This window comes from Xyrauchen texanus, chromosome 32 (assembly GCF_025860055.1).
Source record: "Xyrauchen texanus isolate HMW12.3.18 chromosome 32, RBS_HiC_50CHRs, whole genome shotgun sequence".
NCBI classification, from domain to species: Eukaryota; Metazoa; Chordata; class Actinopteri; order Cypriniformes; family Catostomidae; genus Xyrauchen; species Xyrauchen texanus.
In genome coordinates this window covers 5,509,909-5,536,353 of record NC_068307.1, presented here as the reverse complement: position 1 = coordinate 5,536,353, position 26,445 = coordinate 5,509,909, and the positions used below count along the sequence as shown (strand labels likewise).

The window sequence follows — 26,445 nt, the reverse complement described above, 5'->3', positions numbered from 1 at the left end:
GACAATTTGTAAACTCAGATTACATGTCTACGAACATGTTTTAAACACACAGGTTTTAAACCAGATTTGTTTTTAAATATTTCAATTTATTTTCTCCTCAGACCAACTTATTTGTCAAAGGGTCATATAATAAATTGGATATTAAAGATATAATTAACACTTTACAATAAGGTTCCATTTGTTAACATTAGTTATCATGATGAACTAACAGTGAACAATACTTTTACAGCAATTATTAATCTTGGTTAATATTAATTTCAACATATAATTATATATATGTATATATATATATATATATATATATATATATATATATATATATATATATATATATATATATATTTGTAATTAAATGTTTTAGATGTTTGACTTATTAATGTTTAGAAGTTATTGCATTTTGTATTTTGATACATTAACATTTATTGTTATTTCTTAATAAATACTGTAAATAATTATTGTTCATTTTAGTGCATTTACTACCATTAACAAATACAACCTTATTGTAAAGTGTTACCAATACATTTCTTGTTGTCTCTTCTTTTCAATGGGCAGGTGATTATGGGGGGTGGGCGGAGAAACATGTACCCTAAAAACGTATCAGATGAGGAGTACCCAGGAGATAAGAAACACAATGGTACACGCAAGGATGGCAGGAATCTTGTGGCGGAGTGGATCGACAGAGTGAAGGATAAGGTGAAAGACGAAAGCTGTGGAAAGACGGCCCTCCATTCCATCTTTTCATTTAAAATGTCAAGCTCAATTCAAAGCTTCCATGCAACGCCTCTGCCGACAAATCCCTTGTTAATTTTCTCTGTGTTTGTCTGTCTCTGGCAATGTACTTGTGATGTTTTGACGATGCCTTCTTTATTGACTTCCCTGAATGTGATTCTATACTCTTGAGACCCCTAATTATAACAAATGAAGATGATTTGTACTTGCGTTGAAACAGTATTACAGAGATTTGGTTACAAGAGACTGAATCATTACAATGTAATATATTCTACAAGTATTTTTTCTAACCTATTTCTTCTCTCTTCACCTTTTGGGACTCAGAGAGGTCATTATGTATGGAATAAGGGGGGTCTTCTTGCCTTGAACCCAAACAATGTGGATTATCTGTTAGGTGAGTTTCATAAACATTCAGGTCAAATAACCTTGTTTGAGACCTTGTTTTACTGTAATTACAACTATTCAGGTTCTAATTGTACTGTAGGGCTGTTTGAGCCAGCAGATCTGGCGTATGAACTTGAGAGGAACAAAGACACGGACCCTTCCCTCACCGAAATGGTAGATGTAGCCATTAAGATTCTCAAAAGAAATGAACGTGGGTTTTACTTGCTTGTGGAAGGTAAGAACCTTGTGTAAATCATTGTTCATTTAACCGCAGGCCTGCAATGGGAGGCCGTTTTAGTATCTAATTACAGGTGCTTTAAGCGATTTTTTTTTAATACTATGGTGAAAGACCATTACAAACACTCTTTAAAAGACAGAAAATGAGGCTTTAGGTTTATACATTTAAACATATGCTCATCCTCTAATGATTTTTTAATTCTGTCATTATTTACTTACCATCATGTCGTTTCAAACCCACATGACTTTCTTCTGTGGAACACAAAAGGAAATAGTTGGTCAGTATGTTAGCCTCAGTCACCATTCTCTCATTTCATTTATTTTTGTCAAGCCATGTGAGTAAATCATGACAGAATTTTCATTTTGGATGAACTATCCCTTTAAGAAGTCACATAAGGTGCATCCCAAACTGCACACTTCTGCACTGTTTAAGTGTAAGTAGTGCAAGTAGTGGTCAACCGATACAGGTTTTTCAACGGCTGATGCCGATATCGATATCTAGAGAGCAGGGGCCGGTTGCATAAACATAGCCATTAACTTAAGACGGCATCTAACAATTAGTTTGACTAGCTAAAGACACCACAGAAAGCCTGTTGCATAAAACAAGCTCACAGTTGTCTTTTGTAAGACAGTCTAATTGGCATTGCATTGTGGGAAAAGTAAGACAGCGTACAGCTTTAAAAAAAATGGCTGACAGTGGACACCCAATACAGTTTTTATTCGCTGTAAATATTTGCTTATTAGAGGACTACAGTGCTTCAAAATTGATTCTAATGAAAACATTTAGTGATTTTAACCCAAATAATAAAAACACATGACATTTTGTTATCATCGTTGAAGTCAAAGTCTTCAACAAAGTCTCAACTCAAGCCCATTTCAGCCCTCAACTGAAGCCCTCACTGGCTCATCTGACAGTTCATCTCCATGGCAACATAGAATGTCAATGAAAGTTAGCCTAGTGGTGTTTTATCTTACATTTTAGTCTTAAATTAGACCGATCTATGTTTTTATGCAACTGACTGAAAAGATAAAGACCAACATTTTAGACAACTAACTAGTAAGACTAGTCTAAAACAGTTTTATGCAACCGGCCCCAGGATGGCCGATGGTCGATATAAATGATGATAAGTATAATACAACTTATCAGCAAATCGGATGTACAAACAAATGTGAAACATTCAAAATAGTGAATAGTGAAATTTTAGATAATTGCAAAATGGCCAAATATCAGCCGATTAATCACTAAAATGCCAGGATGGCCGATGGTCGATATAAATGATGATAAGTATAATACAACTTATCAGCAAATCGGATGTACAAACAAATGTGAAACATTCAAAATAGTGAATAGTGAAATTTTAGATAATTGCAAAATGGCCAAATATCAGCCGATTAATCACTAAAATGCAACAAAAACAAGTCAGCTATGAGTATCCAGAAAATGCATTTCTTCAACCATATAAACAGAGTGTTGAATGTTGGACACTTCATGCACTCAGCACTCATGGCCTGCCGTACGTAGCGGAAGGGGCGGAGTTACCAGGCTTCGATGCTGGTCTGACAAAACATTTGTAAATAATGGAGAATGTAGCAGCTAGCAAAACTTTAGTGAAGATGGCACTTTACAAATATAAGTTGGATGCTTTACCATCCCCCCACGCTGTGTTAATATGTAGGTATTTTAGATACAATTGGGGTTGGCTAAAGTTAGCGACAACAAAACGTATGTGTTTGAAACGTCACTTCCGTTAGCTATTAAATGGCTAATGTTTCTGCTACCGTTAAATTTTCATTTGAAACAGTACTACACTTTGAAACAGTCATGTATTCATACGCTACATGGCTGAGTGCATGGTGTATATTGTAAGTGCATGATGTATACTTTGTAATTTGGGACACGTTTAATGACATATACAGTAATGGAATATAGTGAGCAGCTGATGTTCACTGTTTTTTTTTACAGTGATTTTTTAGGGAATTTCAGTGCACTGGAACAGTGACAAGGCTCCCTGGCTAGTGCACTGTCTAAGGTACTAGGGAGCTGATTCGGACACACCCTATGTCTAGCAAAACAGCTAAAATCGCTTACAGCACCTTTTAAACTAGTAATAATTATTTGGCAAGCATCAGTGTTAGGGAGAAGAGATTTCTGACCGGGTAGTCTACTCACAGGTGGGCGCATTGACCATGGTCACCACGAGGGAAAAGCAAAGCAGGCCTTACATGAGGCTGTGGAGTTGGACCGGGCCATTACCCGAGCTGGTCTTCTCACCAGTATCCATGACACCCTGACTGTTGTCACTGCTGACCACTCTCATGTCTTCAACTTCGGAGGCTACACACCACGAGGGAACTCCATTTTCGGTTGGTAATAAAGGCTCAAGGCATATTGGGAACATTTTAGTTGTCAAGTCGTGTTGTGATTTCTTGGTTTATGGTTAAAAGTTCCTTTAAGGGAAGTCAAGTCACTCGGTGGCCATATTAGTTATGCTTTGAGGCAGCTATTTTCTAGTCAAACAAGTACAGCTCATATCTACTTGAATGGGGAAAGACCGAAATCTACTAAACTGAAGGGCCCATTTGATCCTGTTATGACCTATTTACATGCACTAAAGAGAGCAGTTTATTTAAGGGTTTTTGCAAAAAGCTAAATTCTGAAATGTCATTTAACCCAGTTTTCCTTACACAATTTAAGGGATAAGGGAAAGCTGTTTAACACACCGAGGTTTTTGCCAGAGAATGCGGCTTATGTGACCATGTAAATGCATAAGCATTTTTGAAGAGTGAGTTTGTGTATATGCTCGAGTGTGCTGGGGGAATCCTGGAGTATGACGTAAGAGGGAAACCCCACTGTTGCAGCGTAATTTGCACATGTCTGATGCAGGTGTAAACTGACGCGTCCTTAAACGAGCCCTTTTGAATTGTATTTTTTAATGCTTCACTTGTGTGCCTAAATAATGTAAAGCATTTTATTTATCTGTATTATAATTTTTTATAATATACTGTATATATATTTTATTTATATTATTTCATCATTATATATTGATTTAATGTAATTTGAGGGGATTTCTCAGAAAATATTTTTGAATCGGCATAATGTAATTATTTCAATAAAAAATGTTAATTGATTGACAGCCCTACAAAAATGACATTTTTGTATAGGAGTGAATGACAGATAATTGTTATTTTCTATTAATGAAAGTGCAGATATTAAGAATAATGTTTTTTATTAGTTGATATTGCATTGTTGATATCAAGAATGTGGATTTCTGCAAGTTGTTACAGTACATACGTTTTAAATAAACTAGTGCAAATATAATTATTACTGATATGAAATATTAGCACTTTCACTAGTAGTAATTCCATGAATGATATCAAGAATGATCATTTTAAAGAAATATTCTGGTTTCATTATCTTTAATATATATATATATTAAAGATAATGTGGGACACTTATAATGGAAGTGAATGGGGTCAATTTATGGAAGGTTTAAGGGCAGAAATGTGAAGCTTATAAATTAATAAAATCACTTACATGAATTCTTCTGCTAAATTCATGTATTATTTCAGCTGTAAATTTGTTTAAATCATTGTTTTAACAGTTGTTTATATATCATGTCAACAAAGTTGTAAAAATTGGATATAAATATACACCAAAAAGTTTATTTAGCGATTTTATCACACTAAATTCATGTTAACACGCATACTGTTTATGATTTGTGGCTATATTTTTGAAACAGTGAGCATTTTAACATTTACAGATTGGCCCCATTCACTTCCATTGTAAGTGCCTCACTGTAACCCAGATTTGTGCTTTATTTTAAAGAACAGGAGGGACAAAGTCAAAATTTTGTTTTGTGGTTATCAATCAATTGAGCTTAACTTGTACTGAACCCGGAATATTCCTGTAACTAGTGAAAATTAAATTGGTTATACCCATAATTAATATCCTGCCCATGAAAGAGCTTGCGATAAACACAGCAGCAAATGTGGGACATCGGCAAATAAAGCGAAGCAATGTGAAGCAAAAATGAGCGAAGTCGTACACCAGCATTGCAGAGAAATTACATTGCTAAGAAGAAATCTGCTTACTGACGGAGCCGCATGTATACAGGGGTAAATAGTACAGCACTCACGTGTATATTAACGCAAACCCTGCTTTCGTGTCTTTAGCAGCTTTCTTGCAATAAACAACATTCTGGTTTAAATGTTAAACAAATGGTACAGACTCAAAGTTTGAATTATCTTTCTACAGGTTTAGCCCCCATGTTGAGTGATGTTGACAACAAGCCCTTCACATCCATTCTGTATGGAAATGGCCCAGGGTTCAAGATGGTTAATGGTGAAAGAGAAAATGTCTCGACCGTGGACTATGGTGCGTATTTGCAGTCTTATCGCTTCATGACGATTTTTTTCAACAGCTTGCGGATCTACTTTTGGGATACTTGGAATGTTGTGTTCCTGTTTGGCTGTTAGTGCTATGACATGTTACAAAGGCTTTAAAACTGGTTCTCAACTGGTTTTGCTTCAGGAGTGATGACCTGAAATTGAGTAAGCAAAAACGCCCTTAAAATCAAACACTGACTTTTATTAATATTAAAGATGCACTCAGCTATTCCGGAGAAACTATGGCTATGTCTCGTTTAGAAGGCGATGACGTATGCAATCGATAAATGGACTTCCGGAGGACGCATCCTTCCAGACGAGACACAGCTACTGTTGATATTCAAACTCAACAGCCAAAACAAACACACCCCTCCCTTCAGTGCTTCTTTGGATGCTCCGCCCCCCCAAATTCATGAACGCAAATTCATTCCTTTTACCTCTCGGAGGTCACTCCAATACTGAAAAGCCTCGCCGATGTTAACGCAGCTCCTAGCCCTCGACTTATCATATTCCTTCTTTTTTAGTTTATATTCGTCTGACCTTTTAGCCATTTGTCCTCCTTGGAAGTTTGCATCAGCCAGATTGGTCGTCGCTCTTCTAATGAATTTCCCTCTCGCTCTGCCCCCACCCCCCATCCTGTGCACGTGCAAGAACCACCCCCCTGTTGCTGATTGGCTGGAGTAGTGTTGTGTGGATCGGTCCAATCCACTTCGTTTTTGCCCCATTTATAGAGCCAGGGCTGTGTACAATAATAGATTTTGATTTAGCCCGCCCACACAACGGACAGCTAACAGACTGTGAGGAGATATTTGCAGAATTTGACAAAAAGTGAATTGGATTAGAATTACTGTGTGCACCTTTAACACAAAATTCATAGGCCCAACAGTACGCAAAATTATTAACCTACATTTTTGTGAACAAATTTTGTTTTAAACCATTTTTATCAGCAAGTGACAAATACATTTGTGCCGAAATATGTTACATTTGATTGGACGGCCAACCTTTGATGTCAACAACAAAAGATCTCAGAAACATTTTCTCCTCCCATTTAAAAGTTTATAAGCCTAATTATGTTCCTGTCCTAACAATGGACAATTATATGTTTTGGTGCATTTTATTATTTGCATTCATCACACTTTTTTCCTACGGTTCGCTGCCCTATAATTACAGACCAGCAACCCACCAGTTGAGAATCACTGCTTTAAAACATTCAGAAAGCCTGTACTTTGGAGGGCATCCAGTAAAAGTCAACCACCATGTAGTTGAATAATGATAAAATGCATCTCTGTCTCTCTCTCTCTCTCTCTCTCTCTTTCCACCATCCTTATATTTCATTCTCTCTATCAGTTTGACAAGTCATAAAATTATGTCTGTTGTTCTGTCTTGGTCTTGTCTCTCTCATTCTTCCTCTTGTTCTCTTATCTGTCTCCTCTCTCTCTTTAGCTCTCTTTTCTCATTCTCTTCCCATTTACTCTCCGCCTGTCCCTGTTTGTCTCATTACTATTCCACTGCATAGATTTGTCTGTTTTCATTGCCGTTTTCACTGACAGAACAAAACCCCAAAACGATAAGGTATAATGCATCGTCATCCCTCCAACTGACTTTCTTCTGTCCTTAGAGCAAAATAACTATCTGGCGCAGTCTGCCGTTCCCTTGCGCTCGGAGACTCATGGGGGTGAAGATGTGGCCATCTTCTCCAAAGGTCCCATGGCTCATCTCCTTCATGGAGTCCAGGAGCAGCATTATATTCCCCACGTCATGGCCTACGCAGCTTGCATCGGTCAAAACAAAGACCACTGCCGGGCAGGGTCCGGTGCAGCTCCCTCTTTCAACCACATCTCCCCTATTTTGGCTGTTCTTCTCACAGTTACATGGCTCCTGTGTTGACCTGTTGCTTTTCGAATCATCTCTCAACCTTCAGTTATTAGATTAGGAACTATCCTTACTGATTCCTTCAAGTGGATTTTTGGTGATTTTTGATCATATTTCATTAGTTTTTCTTAACAGCATTTCTTAACATTTTATCAACACTGGGACTAATGCCTGGACATTATGAAGAGCCTGAAGACCATACGGTCAATGTGTAGAATTCTATTGTCTATGAGATTCTATTGGAATAATGGAAAGAAAAAGTGATGCAGGAAAATGCTGACAATTTTGACTTGCCATTTAGAGTTAGAACAAGCTCACACTACACCTTTATGTTTCAGAAATTCTGCAAAATTGCACGAGCAGTTTCACTTCTCTCTTGTGTATTTTTGCAATGATGCAAACAAACAGTAAAACGTGGAAAAAACATTTTCTTGCCATTTAAAGTAAAACACACTCACATTTACGGAGCCCGTTAGAGGACAGGGAGGGAATTAATATTTATTTTCATAAATAGTTTTACGTTCCCTCGCAATAAATTTTTGCGTTCCTTTGCAATAAATAAACCTTGCTTTTACTTTAGTAATATTGTAATGACCACGACTGTAGTTACCATGGCTATTTTGTGTTTACTATGGTTTTACTACAAATATCATGGTTAAACTAAGGTTACTTTTTACTATTATTAAATATGTTGATACTAGTAAAACTGTAGTAATCATATTATTTTTGTGTTTTTTTATGCTGATTTTATTATGATTTTTATTATCATAGTTTTGGTTTTCCTGTATTATTACTTTGGTTTTACTACAAATACCATAGTTAAAATATGGTAACTATATTAAAACCATGGTACATTTTGTGGTTCTGGTTTTATTACAAATACCATAGTTTAACTATACTTACTGTAGTAAAACCATGGTAAATTATGTGGTTATGGCTTTACTACAAATATTATAGTTGAACTATAATTATTGTTGTAAAATAATGATACATATTTTAGTTATGGTTTTACTACAAATACCATAGATTAACTATACTAACTGTTGTAAAATAATTATACATTTTGTGTTTTTTTTCTTAGTTGAACTATAGTTACTGTAGTAAAGCCATGGTCAGTTTTGTGGTTCTGGTTTTACTACACAAACAATAGTTTAACTTTAAATACCATACTGTAGTACAACTATGGTTACTGTAGTAAAACCATGGCTAATTTATTTCGATGAAACATATCGCAAGGGAGTGCAAATGATTGAGAGGGAACGCAAAACTTCTTTTTTAGAAAAGAAATTCCCTCAATGTCCTCTGAGAGGCTCCGTCCACAACTATTGCTCAGAAATGGTTGCATGAGCCACTTCGCTTTTCTCTCTTGTACTTTAGTGAGTTTCGATGTCAGGATAATGTTAGGTCAAATGTCATAAAATGTGTGCACTTCATCTGTGCTGAATCGTATAGGATGCGCACTACTACTTCAGGAGGGCCGATAACAAGATAAAATGTTGTTTAATATAAGCAGTACACCCTGATAGCACACAAATGTTGCCCAGACGTCTATCAGATTTATCTGTTTTTATCTGGAAAATGCAATTTGATCTAAATCGTTCCCTGTTGGATGTATTGCATTTGGCACAAGCTTCTATCCAAAGCAACTTGAGGTGAATTCAAGATATACATTTATCATTTTGTGTGTTCCCTGGTAAATCAGCCCATCATTTTGCCGTACGTACAGGGAGGGATTACCGACCGGGGCAATGGGGCCAGTGCCCAGGGGCCCTTGACTGCCTGCAGGGGCTCTGGGCTTTAGGGTTGCGTGATCCAATTTGGCAATCCCCCCACTCGAAAACTCATCAACAATGAAAACGAACCTACAGGAACGTTTGTTTCAATTTTGATTTAGAATGTATGTGAAAACGATCTTTTTAAGATCTTCGTCAGATGTCGTCCAAGATAATGAAAATGTGATGCTTTCCAGACGATGCACTCTTTAACAGACATCTTGGTGACATATGTGTGCTGGCTGGGAAGTGAGTTTGAAAGTTGTGTGGTGTGAGCTTGACCTTAATTACTCGATAAGTGTCAGCAAAGCGATGATTATTTTTGAAAACATTTTAAAGAAGTAATTTTGTGACAAAATCAGCCAGAATACAGAAATTTCTCCACTTATCATAATGACTGTTTACCCTAGTAACATAACATTGTAGCACCTCAATTAGCATTTCTCTATTTCATTAAAATTAAATATAATCTACCTCACTGCATTGCATTCCCCTGTGATTATCAGTTAACAATTCCCAGATAAGCAAGTCACCAATTTAGAGCAATTATTAACTGTTTTGTATTGCTATTTAAAATGTTGTTTTCCAGAAAGACTATTTCCTTTTACTAGTAAAGCCATGTTTTTTACTTTGTTGGTGGATCTGAAATGGAACTGTATCTGTATCCTGTTTGATCATCAGAATGAATGTGGTGTATTTTCTGAAGTTTCTTTAGCTCTTATGTTTTAATATGAATGTAGACAATTCCTTTGAATTGCACATGAATAATGACAAAAATGTGGACTCAGTTTTACAGTTTAAATGGCAGATGTTTTAATTTCAAGTTAATTTCTTTTGTTTGCCAGAGCGTATTGGCTTTTCTCTTGGACCCAATTTCAAACATTCTGAAAGAACAAATGGATTACAATGTTCATCAAAAATATACAAAGTTCTGGAGACTGAGAAAACATTACACAATAAAGAAAGAGAGTGGAGAAAAATATTTTTGCATGTGTCATTTTGTTTTAGATGGCTTTCATTCACTGTTGTGGCTTTAGTAAAATGTAGAGAGGGCAGCCACAGTAAATGGCCCTTAATAAGCAATATGGGAAAAAGAATATGGCTAATATGGCATTTAGTCATAAATAATTGTGCTAATAATTTAGAAAAGAATGTGTGAAAATACTAGTCATCAAATTTTTAAGGCCATTTAAGAAAGAACATTTAATCACATTCTGGCCTCAGTGCTCTGATGTGTTTCTTTAAACATCATAATTGTGCATAAGTAGGAAGTATTACCATACATCTTGGTAAAATATTGTAAGTCAGCACAACCAGCTGTTTTTGAGTCTTTCATATGCAACTACACACTAGAGAAAGATCAGACAAAATATTTGATGGGTAGGAATGTGTAAGGGCACATACTGTACACACTATAGATTACACTGTTACAAAAAAAAAACCCAGCTGCAAATCCAGTGGTTTCATAAGGGAAGATACAAGGGTTTGTGAAAGTGACATTCACGCCATGCGACCAAAAGTTAGAACACTTTTCCACACACACTGCAACACACTCTTATGAGAATGTCAGTGGCAGGTCCAGTTGTGCTTTCAGAACTCCAATAGGAAACAGTGCCAGTACACTTTTTCCAGAAGTATTTTTCCCATTCATTTCTTCTATAAGAATTTCATAAAATTCTTTACAAAACAGTTCTAAGCCATGAACCCAACCAACCAGTTCCGAGGTAAATCATAACATTACAAACTTTGATTTGTAATACTGCGAAGTTAACTTCTATAGCGAGGGAATAAACTACAATCCCATGAAGTATTTCGAGTGCATAATCGAAATATAAAGGATGGAAAAATATTAAAATATTTACATATAGAAAAATTTGTGCCGTCAGTCAATTGAAATATGTAATTGTGATAAACTGCATAATTAATCACGATTAATCACAAAATTTTAAAGTGATGGCATTTGACCATATATATATATATATATATATATATATATATATATATACTTATTGTCAAAATGCATTTATTTCCTTCTTAGGATAGAAAACAAAACAAAATGTAACAATATTATGCTTAATTAACATTTTCCAAGCAAAGCCTTCCAGAATATAAAGACAAAAATGCACTAAAATAGCACCAATTCAAGTTACATTTATTTAACTCTCATCCTCCAATATATTAATCAGCTGGCAGACTGTGGCTATCTGCTTTCATACAGCAATCGTGAAGCTGCGTTCGTGATTCGGGTCAGTGTCAGTGCTGCTTTGAACTCATCATGAAAAGAGCTTGCAGACAAATCATCTCATTCTGCGTTTTGGTGATAGTTTTTTATAAAAAAAATGTTTTCTCCCTTTTCTCCCATATTTGGAATGCCCAATTCCCAATGTGCTCTAGGTCCTTGTGGTGGTACAGTGACTCGTCTCAATCCGGGTGGAGGAGGACGAATCTCAGTTGCCTCCGCATATGAGACTGTCAATCTGCGCATCTTATCACGTGGCTTGCTAAGCGTGTTACCACGGTGACATAGTGCATGTGGAGGCTTCACGCTATTCTCCATGGCATCCGCGCACAACTCACCACATGCCCCACCAAGACCGAGAACCACACATTATAGCGACCACGAGGAGGTTAGCCCATGTTACTCTACCCTCTCTAGCAACCCGGCCAATTTGGTTGCTTAGGAGACCTGGCTGGAGTCACTCAGCATGCCCTGGATTCAAACTCGTGATTCCAGGTGTGGTAGTCAGAGTCAATACTCACTGAGCTAACCAGGCACCTGTTTTGGTGATAGTTAAGACTTGACGTGCTTCTTTGATAATTAAAATGTGCCTTACATAGGCTGAAAAATACTTGATTTCTATCACAAGTATCATCTGGGCTTGTTTGGTACATCAAATAGCGTTAAGAGCGCCTTTGACAGCGTGCCACTTTCACCAACCCATAGTTTTCTCTACTGTCTTGCGACAAATGATCCCTTTGAAATCAATGGATTCACAATCAGTCGATTTTCTGACTCAGCGTCAGCTCTAGTGTTTAGGGGTCCTAAATTGCAATAATTTATCCAGCAGAATGATATAGAAATAAATTCTAATTTGCGCACATTTTGTTCTCTTTTAAGAATAATCACTCCCATTAAAGTCTCATAGTGTGACAGAAGAGACCACTCACCAAACACTCTGAGAGTTTGCTGCATTAATAAGGGAATGTGATATTTGTATTGGATGTCTCCTGAGAGACTACCTCCATGGAGACACGGCCCAAAACTCATCTTCTTTTCACTTCTTTGACCTCTGTTGCAGTCTCTGTCGAGTTGTCCTTTAATTTGTCCTCATCTACCCATTTTGCATTACTTGACAATTTACTAGGCCGTCCCCTCCCTATTCCAAGGCCATTGGCTTTTACATCCATCATACAGTTCTGCTGATATCACCCTGACATTCAACTACCAGAGCTGTTTATTTCCATAGGCTTAAAGTGCCAACGTCCTGGCCTTCGCAAAGTGTTGATAAGGAATAAGCCAGTGGGGGTGGTGTATCCCGCACTGTTCATTTTAAGGAAGAATAGACTATTCTCAAATTGCAATAAGTTAAGCACACTGCAGCAAGAGGCATTTACTGATGACCCTGAAGAGAATCTGATCGTATCTTGAAAGCCTCTTCGGAACTACTGACTGACATAGAGAATCCATCAGAGGAAGTCTTTTATCTGTCAGAGTCTGGAATGAGGGCACTGTCTGACAACTCTCTATCTGCCTCTCGCTTTCTTAATGCACCCTCCTCTCCAATCTAACCTCTTCTGAACTTACTTTTTTACCCTTGAAGAAGTACATTATTTAGGAATGCAGCTCTGTAGAATAAATACATTGCCATACTACATCTGCCATGTTTGCATAGTCCTTTGTACCCATATGTTCCTTCCCAGACTGAATACGAAGGTAGGAAGGCAACTGCTAGGCACATCTGAATGCCATGTTAACATGCTTTCATCTGGTGGTTGGTTTTTGAAGGCAGCATAGATGTGTCCTTTACTGCCTATGACGTCCTACATTCCTATGCGTGCAGTTCGGTGGTTGGTGGAAAGAATAAAAAGGAATTGTTACAGGTCTCAGGTCAGTCTCAAGGCAAAACGAGGAAGCAGACACCAGCTCACACTCTTTAGCTTCGTTTATTACAGGTGGTTTTCAAGCTCACACACTCAAAACAAAACACTCCATTGCTTAATTATCAAAGCAAATGTTCAACCAAGAATACGTCATCTCAGGACTCTAGTCTGCCCTTTTATCCCTCCCAGCTCTCATTGCAAACACAAACAGCTGTTAGAGATAATTTCCCACAGGTGTCAATCCTTACCATTCTTCCTCTCTCAGCCTCGCTCTCAAAAGACGCCACTCGGCCACGCCCATATCACCACAGGAATATATAAGAGCGGTTGAAAGAATTACATATTAGGGCTGTCAATTAAACATGTTAAATTAATTAGATTAACACAATAAATCATGCCCTCCACCCCTATGTAAATACTATAATAAGGAATGCTATTACCATCGGAGCAGTAGGGGTAGTTAACACACACACTATAAACATTTTTTGAGTGAGTTTACAGTAAATTCCTGGCTACTCGTTGCATGAATTTCACAGTATATTTTACAGTAGTGTTTCTACAATTAAAACACAACTGTACAGTGAACAGGACCAATAAATTACTGTAATTAGCAGTGCTGTGTTTTAGAATCACAATAATCATCTGTATTTTTTCTGTACATTGTTTGTTGATTGTAACCGTCATTGAGATTTGTATGCTGAGTGTTGACGTCTTTCGTGCCTGATTGACAACACATGACATAAAGTTAATTAGCGATAAAACCAACCAGATTATAACCTAGCTTTGCAAACTTTCCTTACTCATTGTTCATTTAAAATTATACTATTTCTTTACTTTCAAATCCATCATATGGTCTAGTTTATACTCCATGGGCCGACATAATGTCAACCACTAAATTTACTATTTTTTTTCTATACATTACAGTACAATAATTTGTGTTCTTAAACACAATTGCACCAACTGGGAGACATTTTATTAAATTTAATTAGTTAAAGATACAGTCCCATCCAAAGGGAACACTATATACCTTCAAACGATACACAGTTTTCCCATAATACATTGCGATATTCAAATGCATTTTTCACAGCAATCTGTTGTGTTGTGACAGAAATTGACCTAGCCTGCATTGATTTTACAGTAAAGTATTTCTAAACAGTATTTTATTGTAAGAAATTACTGTTAAATCTTGTAAAATCCTGGCAATTTTTTACAGTGCAAATACAGCTGTATAGGTAACGCACCTTGTCAAACCAATAAGAGCAGTTTTGTTGACTTAACTGAAGCTTAATTTTATACTATTCTAACTAGTTTTTATGAAGTTACCGTTACTCTCTAAACTTTAAAGTTGTAATTAATAAAAACATTTAAGTGGTCCTAATTAAAAAGTACTTCAAATGTCATATACACATTCTTTAAACTTTGGCTTTGAGTACTACTAACTCAAATTGATCAAGTTAATAATTGTGGCTGTGTGGAATAACCATAAGCCATTACGCTTTAACAAATGATGTACACTGCCATTCAAAAGTTTGTGGTCACTTACTTATTCTTTATTATTATTTTTTTCTTCACATTTTAGAATAGTAAAGTCATCAAAACTATGGAATAACATAAATGGAACTATGGGAATTATGTTGTGACTAAACAAAATCCAAAATAAATCAAAACTGTGTTATATTGTAGCATCTTCAAAGTAGTGCACCCTTGATATTTTCTCTACCAACTTCTTGAGGTATCACCATGGGATGCTTTTTAAAGGAGTTCCCATCTATGTTGGGCACTTATTGGCTTCTTTTCTTTATTATTTGGTCCTCAAGTCATCAATTTAAAAAAAACAAAATTTCATAGTGAAATAAATTAATATGTTGACACAATTGTATTTTTATCTACAAATATAGTTTCAAACATTTAAGCATACATACATCTTAAAAGATTTTTAAGATCACATGAAACATTTCAGTCAAGTGGCCCCAAACTTTTGAACGGCAGTGGATGTTTGTTCAAAACAAGTGCACCTATATTTAAATTATTATTTAAAAATGTATATAGTTAATATAATTATTATGACTATTATTTTTTTTTTGTAGCTGCTTGATAGTTGTGATTTGTGTGAAGTCACCATTAGGGTGATTAGTGTTACCCCTGGTGAACTTGGAGCCTGTTCAATTTAAGTCATTCTTCTTTACTCAGTTGTGCTTAACAAAAGTTCAGATTTATGTGCATTAGTAAGAAGTACTGAAGAGACTCCAATATGTCATATGACTCACCAAGATTCCAGTCATAATTTGGTCTTATTCGTTGTCACATTTGAGGTTATCATGCCTTGGAAGGTTTAAAACTAATATCCTTAGGAGGTAGCTAAAACTGTAAAAAGTGTATACATGCAGTATTTCTTGATCCAGTTAATTTAGGCTTTACAAAATTAAACACATTTTACATGCCAAATTACAAAACCAATATTTCAGTATACCTTGATACAAAAACGCTGCCCAATAGTCAATGACTGACTCAGCAGTGAGGTAGTAAAGCAGCAGTCTGTGGTTTTGGACACAGCTTGTGTTTTTTGCAGAGCTGAACTTGCGATCTCTCATCTTGAGAGGCCCACCACGAGGCTTGTGCAACCAGGTTGAATAATTGAGGGAATGGGCCTTTGGATGGACTCTTGCACTCTCAGATCAAACACAAGGAGCAGGGCCAAGCTGACAGCCAATGGCCACCCTCATAAAAGAAGCACTGAGGCTGCAACAAGACAGTAATGCCCCCTTTTTCAAAACTCATATCCTTCTTTAACCTGTACCGCTCTCTCCCTGAACTCTTGCACAACACTTGAGCAAAACAGTGCACTAAAGCCTCTAAAAGCTGTCAAATAAACTGACAGTACACCAGAACAATGCATCTGCTGTTCTCAGATTAATCAACTTTGACTTTGATTAGCAAATCAAACACTGTAGCTTTGTGTGCAAATGTCATAGGAACTTATAATATAATAGCAAAATATGATTTAATCTGTTATTGATTGTATTAGTTGTAAATATGATGTCCTGGAACAAGGAGTGGTAACAGATCTAGCAGGTTAGAAGCAAGAAGGGAAGCGAAGGGTTGTCACGGAACACATATATTCAAATGGGTGTTTTTAACATTTGTGTTGACACAGCATTACAACTGTACACATTAATGATGAATGTTCCAAACATTTGTATTAGAGCCGATGACTTTTTATTTTTTACTAAGCTTTCCATTTTCTTTTGTTTTTGTCTGCACAAAAAGCAAATTTAGTAAAGCAGACCATAAACTGGACATGTGCATACAAGCCATGATGCACTGCAACATAGGCTACATATATGATTCATGGGATAGATCCCCTGAAAATGAAAATTCTGTCATCATTTACTCACCCACATGTTGTAAAATATAAAACATCTCTCTAAAATATATATTTTTTAAAAGTTTAATTCTCTAAAAGAGAAATACACAGTGGCGTTGAACGTCCTTTTTAGGATGCATCTTTATAAAGATGCCCTTCCTCCCCTGTGTAGTTCCTGGATGCGGTCGAGTGCCCTCCGCTCCTGACGGTCACAGGCGCTGCCTTGTGTGTCTGGGCCGTGCTCACACCTAGGCAGCGTTTGTGGATGGTTCGTGTTCTCAATGCGAGAACCTTACCATCGCAACGTTGCAGTCGCGGTTTTCCTTCCTAAAAAGGAACGCCACTCCAGCCGCCCCCCGCACCGCTCCTTCTTCCCACGGTATTGAGGACGACCCGGCTAGCGATGGAGGCGATCGACACAACGTCTCGTTCCCTCCATCAGGGAATGGAGGTTACAACAGTAACCTAGATGTTAGTCTTAGTCATCATTTGCTTCAATTGCATCTTTTTTCTATACAATGAAAGTAAATGGTGACTGAGGCTCTCATTCTGCCTAGTATCCCCTTTTGTGTTCCACAGTAGAAAGAAAGGTGTACATGTTTAAAACAAAATGAAGGTGAGTAAATTATAACAGAATTTTCAATTTTGGGTGAATAATTCCTTTTAAATAAATCTGCATTGCTACTTTTTACAGCAATATTGCAAGTTATAGAGCTAATTATTATTGATATATTTTCTGAATACTGTATATTATAGCTGGTGTGTCATGTAATAAAAGATTAATTTCATTGTCTGCAACGTTGGGGTGATAATCACAGTAAATTTTGGTCGAAAGTGCAAAAAAATCTCCTAAATGATTCAGTTAACATACAGTTAATCCATATCCGGCTCGCGCAGACATAAATTAAGCCCCGGAATAGTGAAATGTGACTGACTGATGATAAGTCATTTTACACACAGTCTGATCAATAAATGATTCAATCTGCCTTGTGGAATTTACTCTTCTTACTTAGTAATGTTATGAACATAACGTAAACCTGAATATCTATCTCATCCTCTATCCTGTCCCTTGGACTTGTGAAAAGTCAATTAACTACTAAAACATGGAATGGACATAGAATGAATGGACATAAATATTAGATACATATCAGAATATTATACACTCACTGAGGACATTATCAGGGACACTATGGTCCTAATAAAATGCCAAACGAGATCTTCTACTATTGTAGCCCATCTGCCTAAAGGTTCGACATGTTGTGCATTCTGAGATGCTATTCTGCTCACTAATTGTACAGAGCTGTTATCTGAGTTACTGTAGCCTTTCTGTCAGCTCGAACCAGTCTGGCCATTCTCCGTTGGCCTTTCCCATCAACAAGGCGTTTCTGTCTGTAGAACTGCCGCTCACTGGATGTTTTTTGTTATTGGCACCATTTTGAGTAAAATCTAGAAACTGTTGTGTATGAAAATCCCAGGAGATCAGCAGTTACAGAAATCTCAAACCAGCCCATTTGGCACCAACAATCATGTCACTGTCGAAATCACTGAGATCACTTTTCCCCCATTTTGATGGTTGATGTGAACTTTAACTGAAGCTCCTGACCCGTATCTGAATGATTTTTGCATTGGACTGCTGCCACACAATTGGCTGATTAGATAATAGCATGAATAATTAGGTGTACAGGTGTACCTAATAAAGTGCTCAGTAAGTGTCGTTGAAACAAATCTAAAAACGATCTAACCTGTCATAGTGTCTAAAGTCTTTTTCACACAGATATTGAATTGCAGTGACCAAGCAATCTGTTATTCATTCATCAAGTCGTCAAGTTGTTCATTTTCATTGACAGTCGACAATTTCTGGCCCATATCAGTTTCCTTTATACACACAGAATAACAAGTTTCGGCTTTCCGCAAAGCCACAGGGGTGAGTTTGGCCTGAGTCCATAAATTCATTTAGTAGGGAAAAAAGTTCTGCTTTGCCACCCCCACATATTGCTTTGGTTTGTTCTTTAAAAGAGCCCATAATAATGAAAATAATAAAAAGAAATGGCCACAGATGAGTCCTCACATGAAAAGACACATAAAATTAATTCAGCAGAACACACGGTAAGTCAAACACAATTAAAAACCCAAATTGGTCATGTTGGTTTATCAGTTTATAGAATGCATACCATTACAATAAAGTGTATCCTTCCTTCCAAAGACATCCAGCAACACCATGGATTGTCAGGCATAAGATGGGCTGTAGGAAAAAATAAATCACAAATGAGATCTCTTTAATATGTCAGTTGGTTCTCCTAGAAAGCATTGAGATTAAATAGAAAGTAATTGGATATTTTTGCAGAAGTCTCCTGCTTCTCCTGAATAAAGACTCCAGTAATATCATATGCATTTCCAGTAGAGTTTCAAAAGCGACATCAACAATGTCTCAAACTGTGCTAAGATTTGACAAGGTCTGTATAACAAGTATGAAAGTGTGTAATTTATTTAGAAGAACAAAACGTCCATGTTTCGTCAAGGAATGTTTACCATAGACCTTATTTTACTCAAAAGTTGAAAACCCCCATTATAAAAACCCATAGGAAAATCCAGAGGGAACCAATGGCAAATTAGACTTCCGGCTTCGCCAAAAAATTGACGTCACGGCTGAACAGCTCCATTTGTAACACCCAAGCTGGATTTCCTGTTCCTGTTTTGACTCCTAGACAGGATGATCGATTTTCAGTTTCCCCCAAACCCATTCTCCCCTGACCCTTAATGGCCTCTTCTTGTCTTTACACGTAAACCTTCAGTTATTAATGAGTGTCTTAATTTAAAGCATGTGTGAGGTTCTTGTGGGTTTGGGGTAAACTCTTCATTCGGACTACACCTTTTTATTTTATTTGTGTTCATTTACCCTGAAACACATCTTAATTTTTTTCAGATATAGTCATTGACAAAAAATTTTGTTTACACTTTATCAAACATTCGCTGTCCTCTGTTAAAGTCTCCTGTGGCGGTAGAACTTGAAGTGCAAGTTCTTTGTGACTTATGCCAATTTAAATCAAACGGGCAATGGTAAATTACAGGACAGCTTTTGTCATTGTGCACAGGGCTTGACAAACCAAGAGATACACTGTGAAAAAGAGTTCATATATTTGTTATTTAACTATGTAGAAAATGCTTGAGACTGACATAGGCCATGTCTACACTACTCTGTTAAAATTTGTTACCCCTGTATTCAGTATGGGTTAGGGATGAGTTAGGGTTAGCATTAGTTAGGGTTAGGTTTAGGTTAGAGTTAGTCATCCTTTTCTAAAGTAAACTAATCTCACAGTGAAATCAGAAACCGTAGGTTGTCATTTCTTTAGCTAAATTCGGTCTGTGCTTATCGAAATTTAAAACACTACCCCCAGCTGCCAAAGCGGTAAGTGTTGTAGGGCATATTGGCACATGTGAGCTCCATTTTCAAGGTGAAAAGTCCATGGAGGGGTGCCAAAAGTGACATGTGAAGTGGGTTGTTTGCAGCTGTACAAGATGTAAAAACGTTACGAGGAATGCGGTTTTAAGATGGGATGAAAACACAGATCTCCCATGCTGCTGATGCTACGCACTCCTGGTCACACCGCAAGGGACGGTAAACAGGCTTGAGCTGATGCAAAAACGTCTGATGGGAGGTGGTGCTTGTCTGTGAGTCTTCTTAATGTGGTCAATCCTAGGTTTCTGAAAATCTCTGAAACAACATGCTGACTTTTCGTGTGATAATGCTGCCCAGTGTATGGGGTTATGAAGAATGTTTCCGAAAGTCTCTGTTTTCGGTGGAGGAAAATGCCGTTCTAGTATGAATAAGAAGCGTAAACATAACCAAATTAAGAAGTTTTCCAACAGAAATGTATTAGTGTGGACATGGCTATAATAATCATGTAGAATGTGTGACAATAACAGGCTCTGAGATGCTGTTATTATTGTGATAATAGTGGGATCTGAGGATCTGAGATAATAACAGGATAGGATCTGGTGCTCTTGAGAGGTTTTTGAAAATACTTACTATTGTGACGATTGCTTTTAGAATACAAAATGCTTTGAGTTATAATAATGATTTTCTCACCCTGAAATAAGTTACATACAACTGAAGAGTAAGAGAGATAACAACAATTAAAGGTCCCTGTAAAAGCACTGGAAAACATCTCTCAAGATCTATCCTGTGTGCCATGACTCGACATGAATGTGTGAGCTACAGTAGAACTGTGCTGTGAGAAATTTCGTAACCTTGTGGAAATAGCACAGCTTTTCTTGCACATTTCTTTCAGTGTACAGCTTATGATGTATGAGCATCCAAACATAAGGATACATGGAGTTTCTGTATGAAATTCTTTACTCATGTCTTTCTTAAGATTTGAATGAAACTATGATGTTTTGTGTAGGCTGACACTGCATCATGTTGTTTTTATCAAGGACAGTGGAAACTGTCAACAGTCAAAACACATTACACGCTGACTTATAAAACACAGATAATGAGAGCGAGAGAGAGAGAGAGGCTGGGATTTCAGTAAAAGGACCGCCACACTCGCAGTGTGAACAGCACCCTGGCATGATTGAAAACAAATGTTTGGAAACAGAGCCGAATATCTGAAAAAGTGTTCTTTAGTTCCTCCCACAGTTCTCCAATAACAGTACAGCTCTTCTGAGACTTGTAGAGGGCATCAATTTAATGTTTTGTACAAAACGTATACAAGCAGTAGACAGCCTTATTCAAGACAGCCCGTTCTGTGCAAAACCAACTAAACACACAGAATGAGTCAAATCTTTGGTTTAGACTGAGACGTCATTGTGCTGTTTGTGGTGGCCATAATATTTAGCTCCTGGCTCTATAACAATGCAATTTCCATTTACAGAAAAAGAGTGACTGGACTTTGAGATCTTGCAGCGGAGATCTGTTATCCACACACTGTTTAACAGTTAAACTTTAATATTTTCTTTTAACAGAGTGAGGTTATGATGAGTACCCCTCAACATTTAACTGGTTAATGTTCCACATTTTAAGGTCTTTACTTATTTACTCTCTCCACAAGGGGAGAATATTCCTGAAAATGTGAAAATGAAAGTTTGTGTCAAGATAAACTTGGTAACTTTGCAATAAGGCTCCGTTCGTTAACATTATTTAATGCATCAGGTATCATGAATATATTTTCCACAATATTTATTCATCTTTGTTGTTAATAAAAACACTATTGTTCATTGTTAGTTCATGTTATTTCATAGTGCATTAACTAATGTTAACAAACACAATCTTTGATTTTACAAATGTATATGTTGAAATTAACATTATCTAAGATTAGTAAATGCTTAATAAGTATTTTGCATTGCTAGTTTATGTTAAGTAATGTTTACAAATGGAACCTTATGGTAAAGTGTTATCATAAACTTTGATGTTGTCTTGACAAAGCCCAATCTGAAAGTTCAAAACAGTTTAAGATGCCTTGAAGTTTTCTATTTTCCCACAAAAGCCCAGATTATATTTATGCATACACTACCAGATGCTTATAGACAGGGTTGGGAGGGTTACTTTTGAAATGTATTCCACTACAGATTACAGATTACATGCTGTAAAATGTAATTTGTAACATATTTCGTTATAGATTACTCAAGGTCAGTAATGTAATCTAAATACTTTGGATTACTTCTTCAGCACTGGTAGATTTTTTCCCTTGTTTTGACTATAAAAATTCTGCCAGTACAGTAAGACAAAATACACATGTTAAAAATACATTCTCTGAAAAACCGAAATATCTTATGCAGTATTGTTTCTAAAACAAGATAAATCAAATTGATTTTGTTTTAAGGAATTTTAGATGTTGTTACAGGAAAACAATACAAAAATTATTATCAAGAATATGATTTTTGTCCTAATATCAAAGGTCTTACTAGAAAAAAAGAATTATCATCTAACATGAATTTTCTTGATAAAAAAATATGATCATACCTGGTAACATGTGCATGTAAAATGGCTAGAAATAGCATTTTAGCTTAACGTAGATCTGACAATTTACACAAGGTTTATTTCTATTTATTGTGCTCCAAACTTACTTCAAACTTACTTCTCTGCTCGTATGAATGTAACACATCATAAGAAAGTGTTTCACTGCTGTTCAAATGCACTTTGGATCGCATAATTTATATGTATAAATGTTTTCCATCTGAAAGGACTAAATATTAAATTAAACAAATTACAATAAAATGCAAATCACTTCAGTAATCAAAATACATTTTGAATGTAACTGTATTCTAATTACCAATTATTTAAATTGTAACTGTAGTGGAATGCAGTTACTTATATTTTGTATTTTAAATACCTAATCCCGTTACATGTATTCCGTTACTCCCCAACCCTTCATATAGGGCAAGTGATGTAAATTTTGATATCGGCAGGGTATGTCAGAAATATACTGTACACACAAACAAATTTTTCAATCTGTCACATTAAGAGCACATATAATTATATCTCGAGTTTGAAAGACTATAAGACATTTTTATGGGTCTAAAACCCAGAAGAAAAATAGTCCAGTATTGCACAGCAGTCGTAATGTGTATGCGCGAACAGTCAAATGGAGTATACATTCATTCGACTATACTTTGGGCTTAAAGGCTTGTGCCCAGTTGCATAAAGCACCTTAAGTTTTTCCCTTAACTGTAACACTTAAGGCATTATTTCCCCTTAACCAAGGGAATGATTTGAGGGTGTTGCATATTATCCCGTAGATAGTTATGTAAGGGAAACCATTAACGGTTTTACTACAGTGAGCCAGGTTTTACCGTAATCAAATTCTACTGTTACCATGGATACTCTCGTCATGTCCCTACCACTGATCTATAATAAAGACATTTGAGCAATACTTGAACTTTTTACTGTTTTTTCTATTTTCATTTTAGTGACTAATAAAGTTTCCCAGTATCATTATTGATGTGTACATTATTGTTCAACCTCTTATGAATTAGCACATAAACAGCAGTTATGTGGCAACTGTGACTTTTCTCAGTGCTGTTCTGGATGCACAAGTTAGTCATTTGTGATTACTGCCGTTTATAGCATAAACATTTTTAAATCTCATTTTCTTGAGGTTACACAGGCAGATTTTCCTTTGATTCTCAGGTATAATCCTCTGAATTAATAGAATTAAAAACATCTTGAGTTTATTAAAAGGAGAAATTAATGGAGGGTTCTGCTTTTATGGCCGGTGAGTGTCCACTTGAGAAAGACAGGTTTGATGGTGAGTAGTGAGGTGAATTTGAGGTGTTAGATGTGACATTAGATCGCCTTTCATCTTGTTAGCGATTCCATTTAGAAATCCAACACATGTTTATTATCACTAAGATAATTTTTTTTTTAAACTTTGTAACTCTTAGCCAACACTTATGGTGAAGTTTTACTACCTTTAAGGTTTACCTAGGAAAATGGCTGTTAAGGGGATTTATGCAACACTTAAGGGAATACTACCAAGAAAGACCCTTAAGTAAAACTTGTTTTCTGCAACACCATTAAATTTAAGGGAAACTTTAGGGTGAAAATTACATATTTTACGGTTGAAGTCAGAAGTTTACATACACCGCTCCAGAGATTTAATATTAGCAAACTATAGTTTTGTCTAGTCATTTAGGACATCTACTTTGTGCATGACTCAAGTAATTTTTCCAACAATTGTTTCCAGATAGTTTTTTCACTTTTAATTGACTATATCACAATTCCAGTGGGTCAGAAGTTTACAGACACCAAGTTAACTGTGCCTTTATGCAGCTTGGAAAATCCTAGAAAATGATGTCAATCCTTTAGACAATTAGCCAATTAGCTTCTGATAGGAGGTGTACTGACTTGGAGGTGTACCTGTGGATGTATTTTAAGGCCTACCTTCAAACTCAATGCCTCTTTGCTTGATATCATGGGAAAATCAAAAGAAATCAGCAAAGACCTCAGGGAAAAATTGTGGACCTCCACAAGTCTGGTTCATCCTTGGGAGCAATTTTCAAATGCTTGAAGGTACCACGTTTAGCTGTACAAACAATAGTCTGCAAGTATAAACTCCATGGGCCATACAGCCATCATACCATTCAGGAAGGAGACGCAGTCTGTCTACTAGAGATGAATGTGGTTTGGTGCGAAAAGTGCAAATCAATCCCCGAACAACAGCAAAGGACCTTGTGAAGATGCTGGAGGAAACAGATAAACAAGTATCTATATCTACAGTAAAATTAGTCCTATATCGACATAACCTGAAAGGTGCTCAGCAAGGAAGAATCCACTGTTCCAAAACCACCATAAAAAAGCCAGACTACAGTTTCCAAGTGCACATGGGGACAAAGATCTTACTTTTTGGAGAAATATCCTCTGGTCTAATGAAACAAATATGTAAATGTTTGGCCATAATGACCATTGTTATGTTTGGAGGAAAAAGGGTGAGACTTGCAAGCCGAAGAGAACCATCCCAACTGTGAAGCATGGAGGTGGCAGCATCATGTTGTTGTGATACTTTGCTGCAGGAGGGACTGATGTACTTCAAAAAATAGATGGCATCATGAGGAAGGAAAATTTTGTGGATATACTGAAGAAAAATCTCAAGACATCAGCCAGGAAGTTAAAGCTCAGTCGCAAATGGGTCTTCCAAATGAATAATGACCCCATGAATACCTCCAAAGTTGTGGCAAAATGGCGTAAGGACAACAAAGTCAAGGTATCGGAGTAGCCATCATAAAGACTCAATCTGATAGAAAATTTGGGGCAGAACAGAAAAAGTGTGTGCAAGCAAGGAGGACTACAAACCTGACTCAGTTACACCAGTTCTGTCTGGATTAATGAGCCAAAATTCCAGCAACTTATTGTGAGAATATTGTGCAAGACTACTCAAAAAGTTTGACACAAGTTAAACAATGTCAAGGCAATGCTACCAAATACTAACAACATGTATGTAAACTTCTGACCCACTGGGTTATAATTAATAATTCTCTCTATTATTCTGACATTTCACATTCTTAAAATAAAGTAGTGATCCTAACTGGCCTAAGACAAGAAATGTTTTCAACGATTAAATGTCAGGAATGGTGAAAAACTGGGTTTAAATGTATTTGTCTAAGGTTGATGAACCCTTTGTTCTGCAAACATAAAGTCTTTTGTCTTTTTGTACATTAATCAGTATATCACTGTGCCTGTTATGTTGTCATGACATTAAAAATAGCAGCAGAGGTTCGGCAATTAGTTTGCACTAAGCTCGAAGTAAAATATTCCTTTAACAGAGCAAGGAGGAGGTGGGAACCGACTGAACAGTAAACATAAAATTTAATAAGGAACTCAACATAAGACAAACATAAACAAACACAGATGCATATGCAATGCAGACGCATGCATCTCTCTCTCTCTCTCTCTCTCTCGAACTGCCACCACCATCTCCCCTTTATCTCACTCTCCCGCTGATCAGCTGATTCACACGCCTCTGTCAGCTGGTCCACCCTGCCTCCTGTGAACCTAGGGGAGAGACAAGGAGAGGTGTGAGGAGAGGGAAAGGGCGAGCAGAGACACACAGAGAGAGAGAGAGAGAGAGAGACAGAAGAACTTGCTTGCCGGCCCACGGACGC

The 26,445-nt window shown here is 36.7% G+C and overlaps 1 protein-coding gene across 1 annotated transcript in view; it reads left to right on the top strand.

Annotated features, from left to right (window-relative positions):
- The window catches only part of LOC127625972 (alkaline phosphatase-like), a 31,976-nt gene extending 21,616 nt beyond the window's left edge, over nucleotides 1-10,360 (top strand). Inside the window, exons 7-12 of the mRNA XM_052101477.1 lie at nucleotides 553-693; nucleotides 1,054-1,123; nucleotides 1,214-1,348; nucleotides 3,523-3,714; nucleotides 5,606-5,725; nucleotides 7,355-10,360. Of these exons, the coding sequence (XP_051957437.1) occupies nucleotides 553-693; nucleotides 1,054-1,123; nucleotides 1,214-1,348; nucleotides 3,523-3,714; nucleotides 5,606-5,725; nucleotides 7,355-7,623 (927 nt within the window). The 3' untranslated portion in view covers nucleotides 7,624-10,360. The remainder of the gene's footprint in view (nucleotides 1-552; nucleotides 694-1,053; nucleotides 1,124-1,213; nucleotides 1,349-3,522; nucleotides 3,715-5,605; nucleotides 5,726-7,354) is intronic.
- Nucleotides 10,361-26,445: the final 16,085 nt, after the last annotated feature.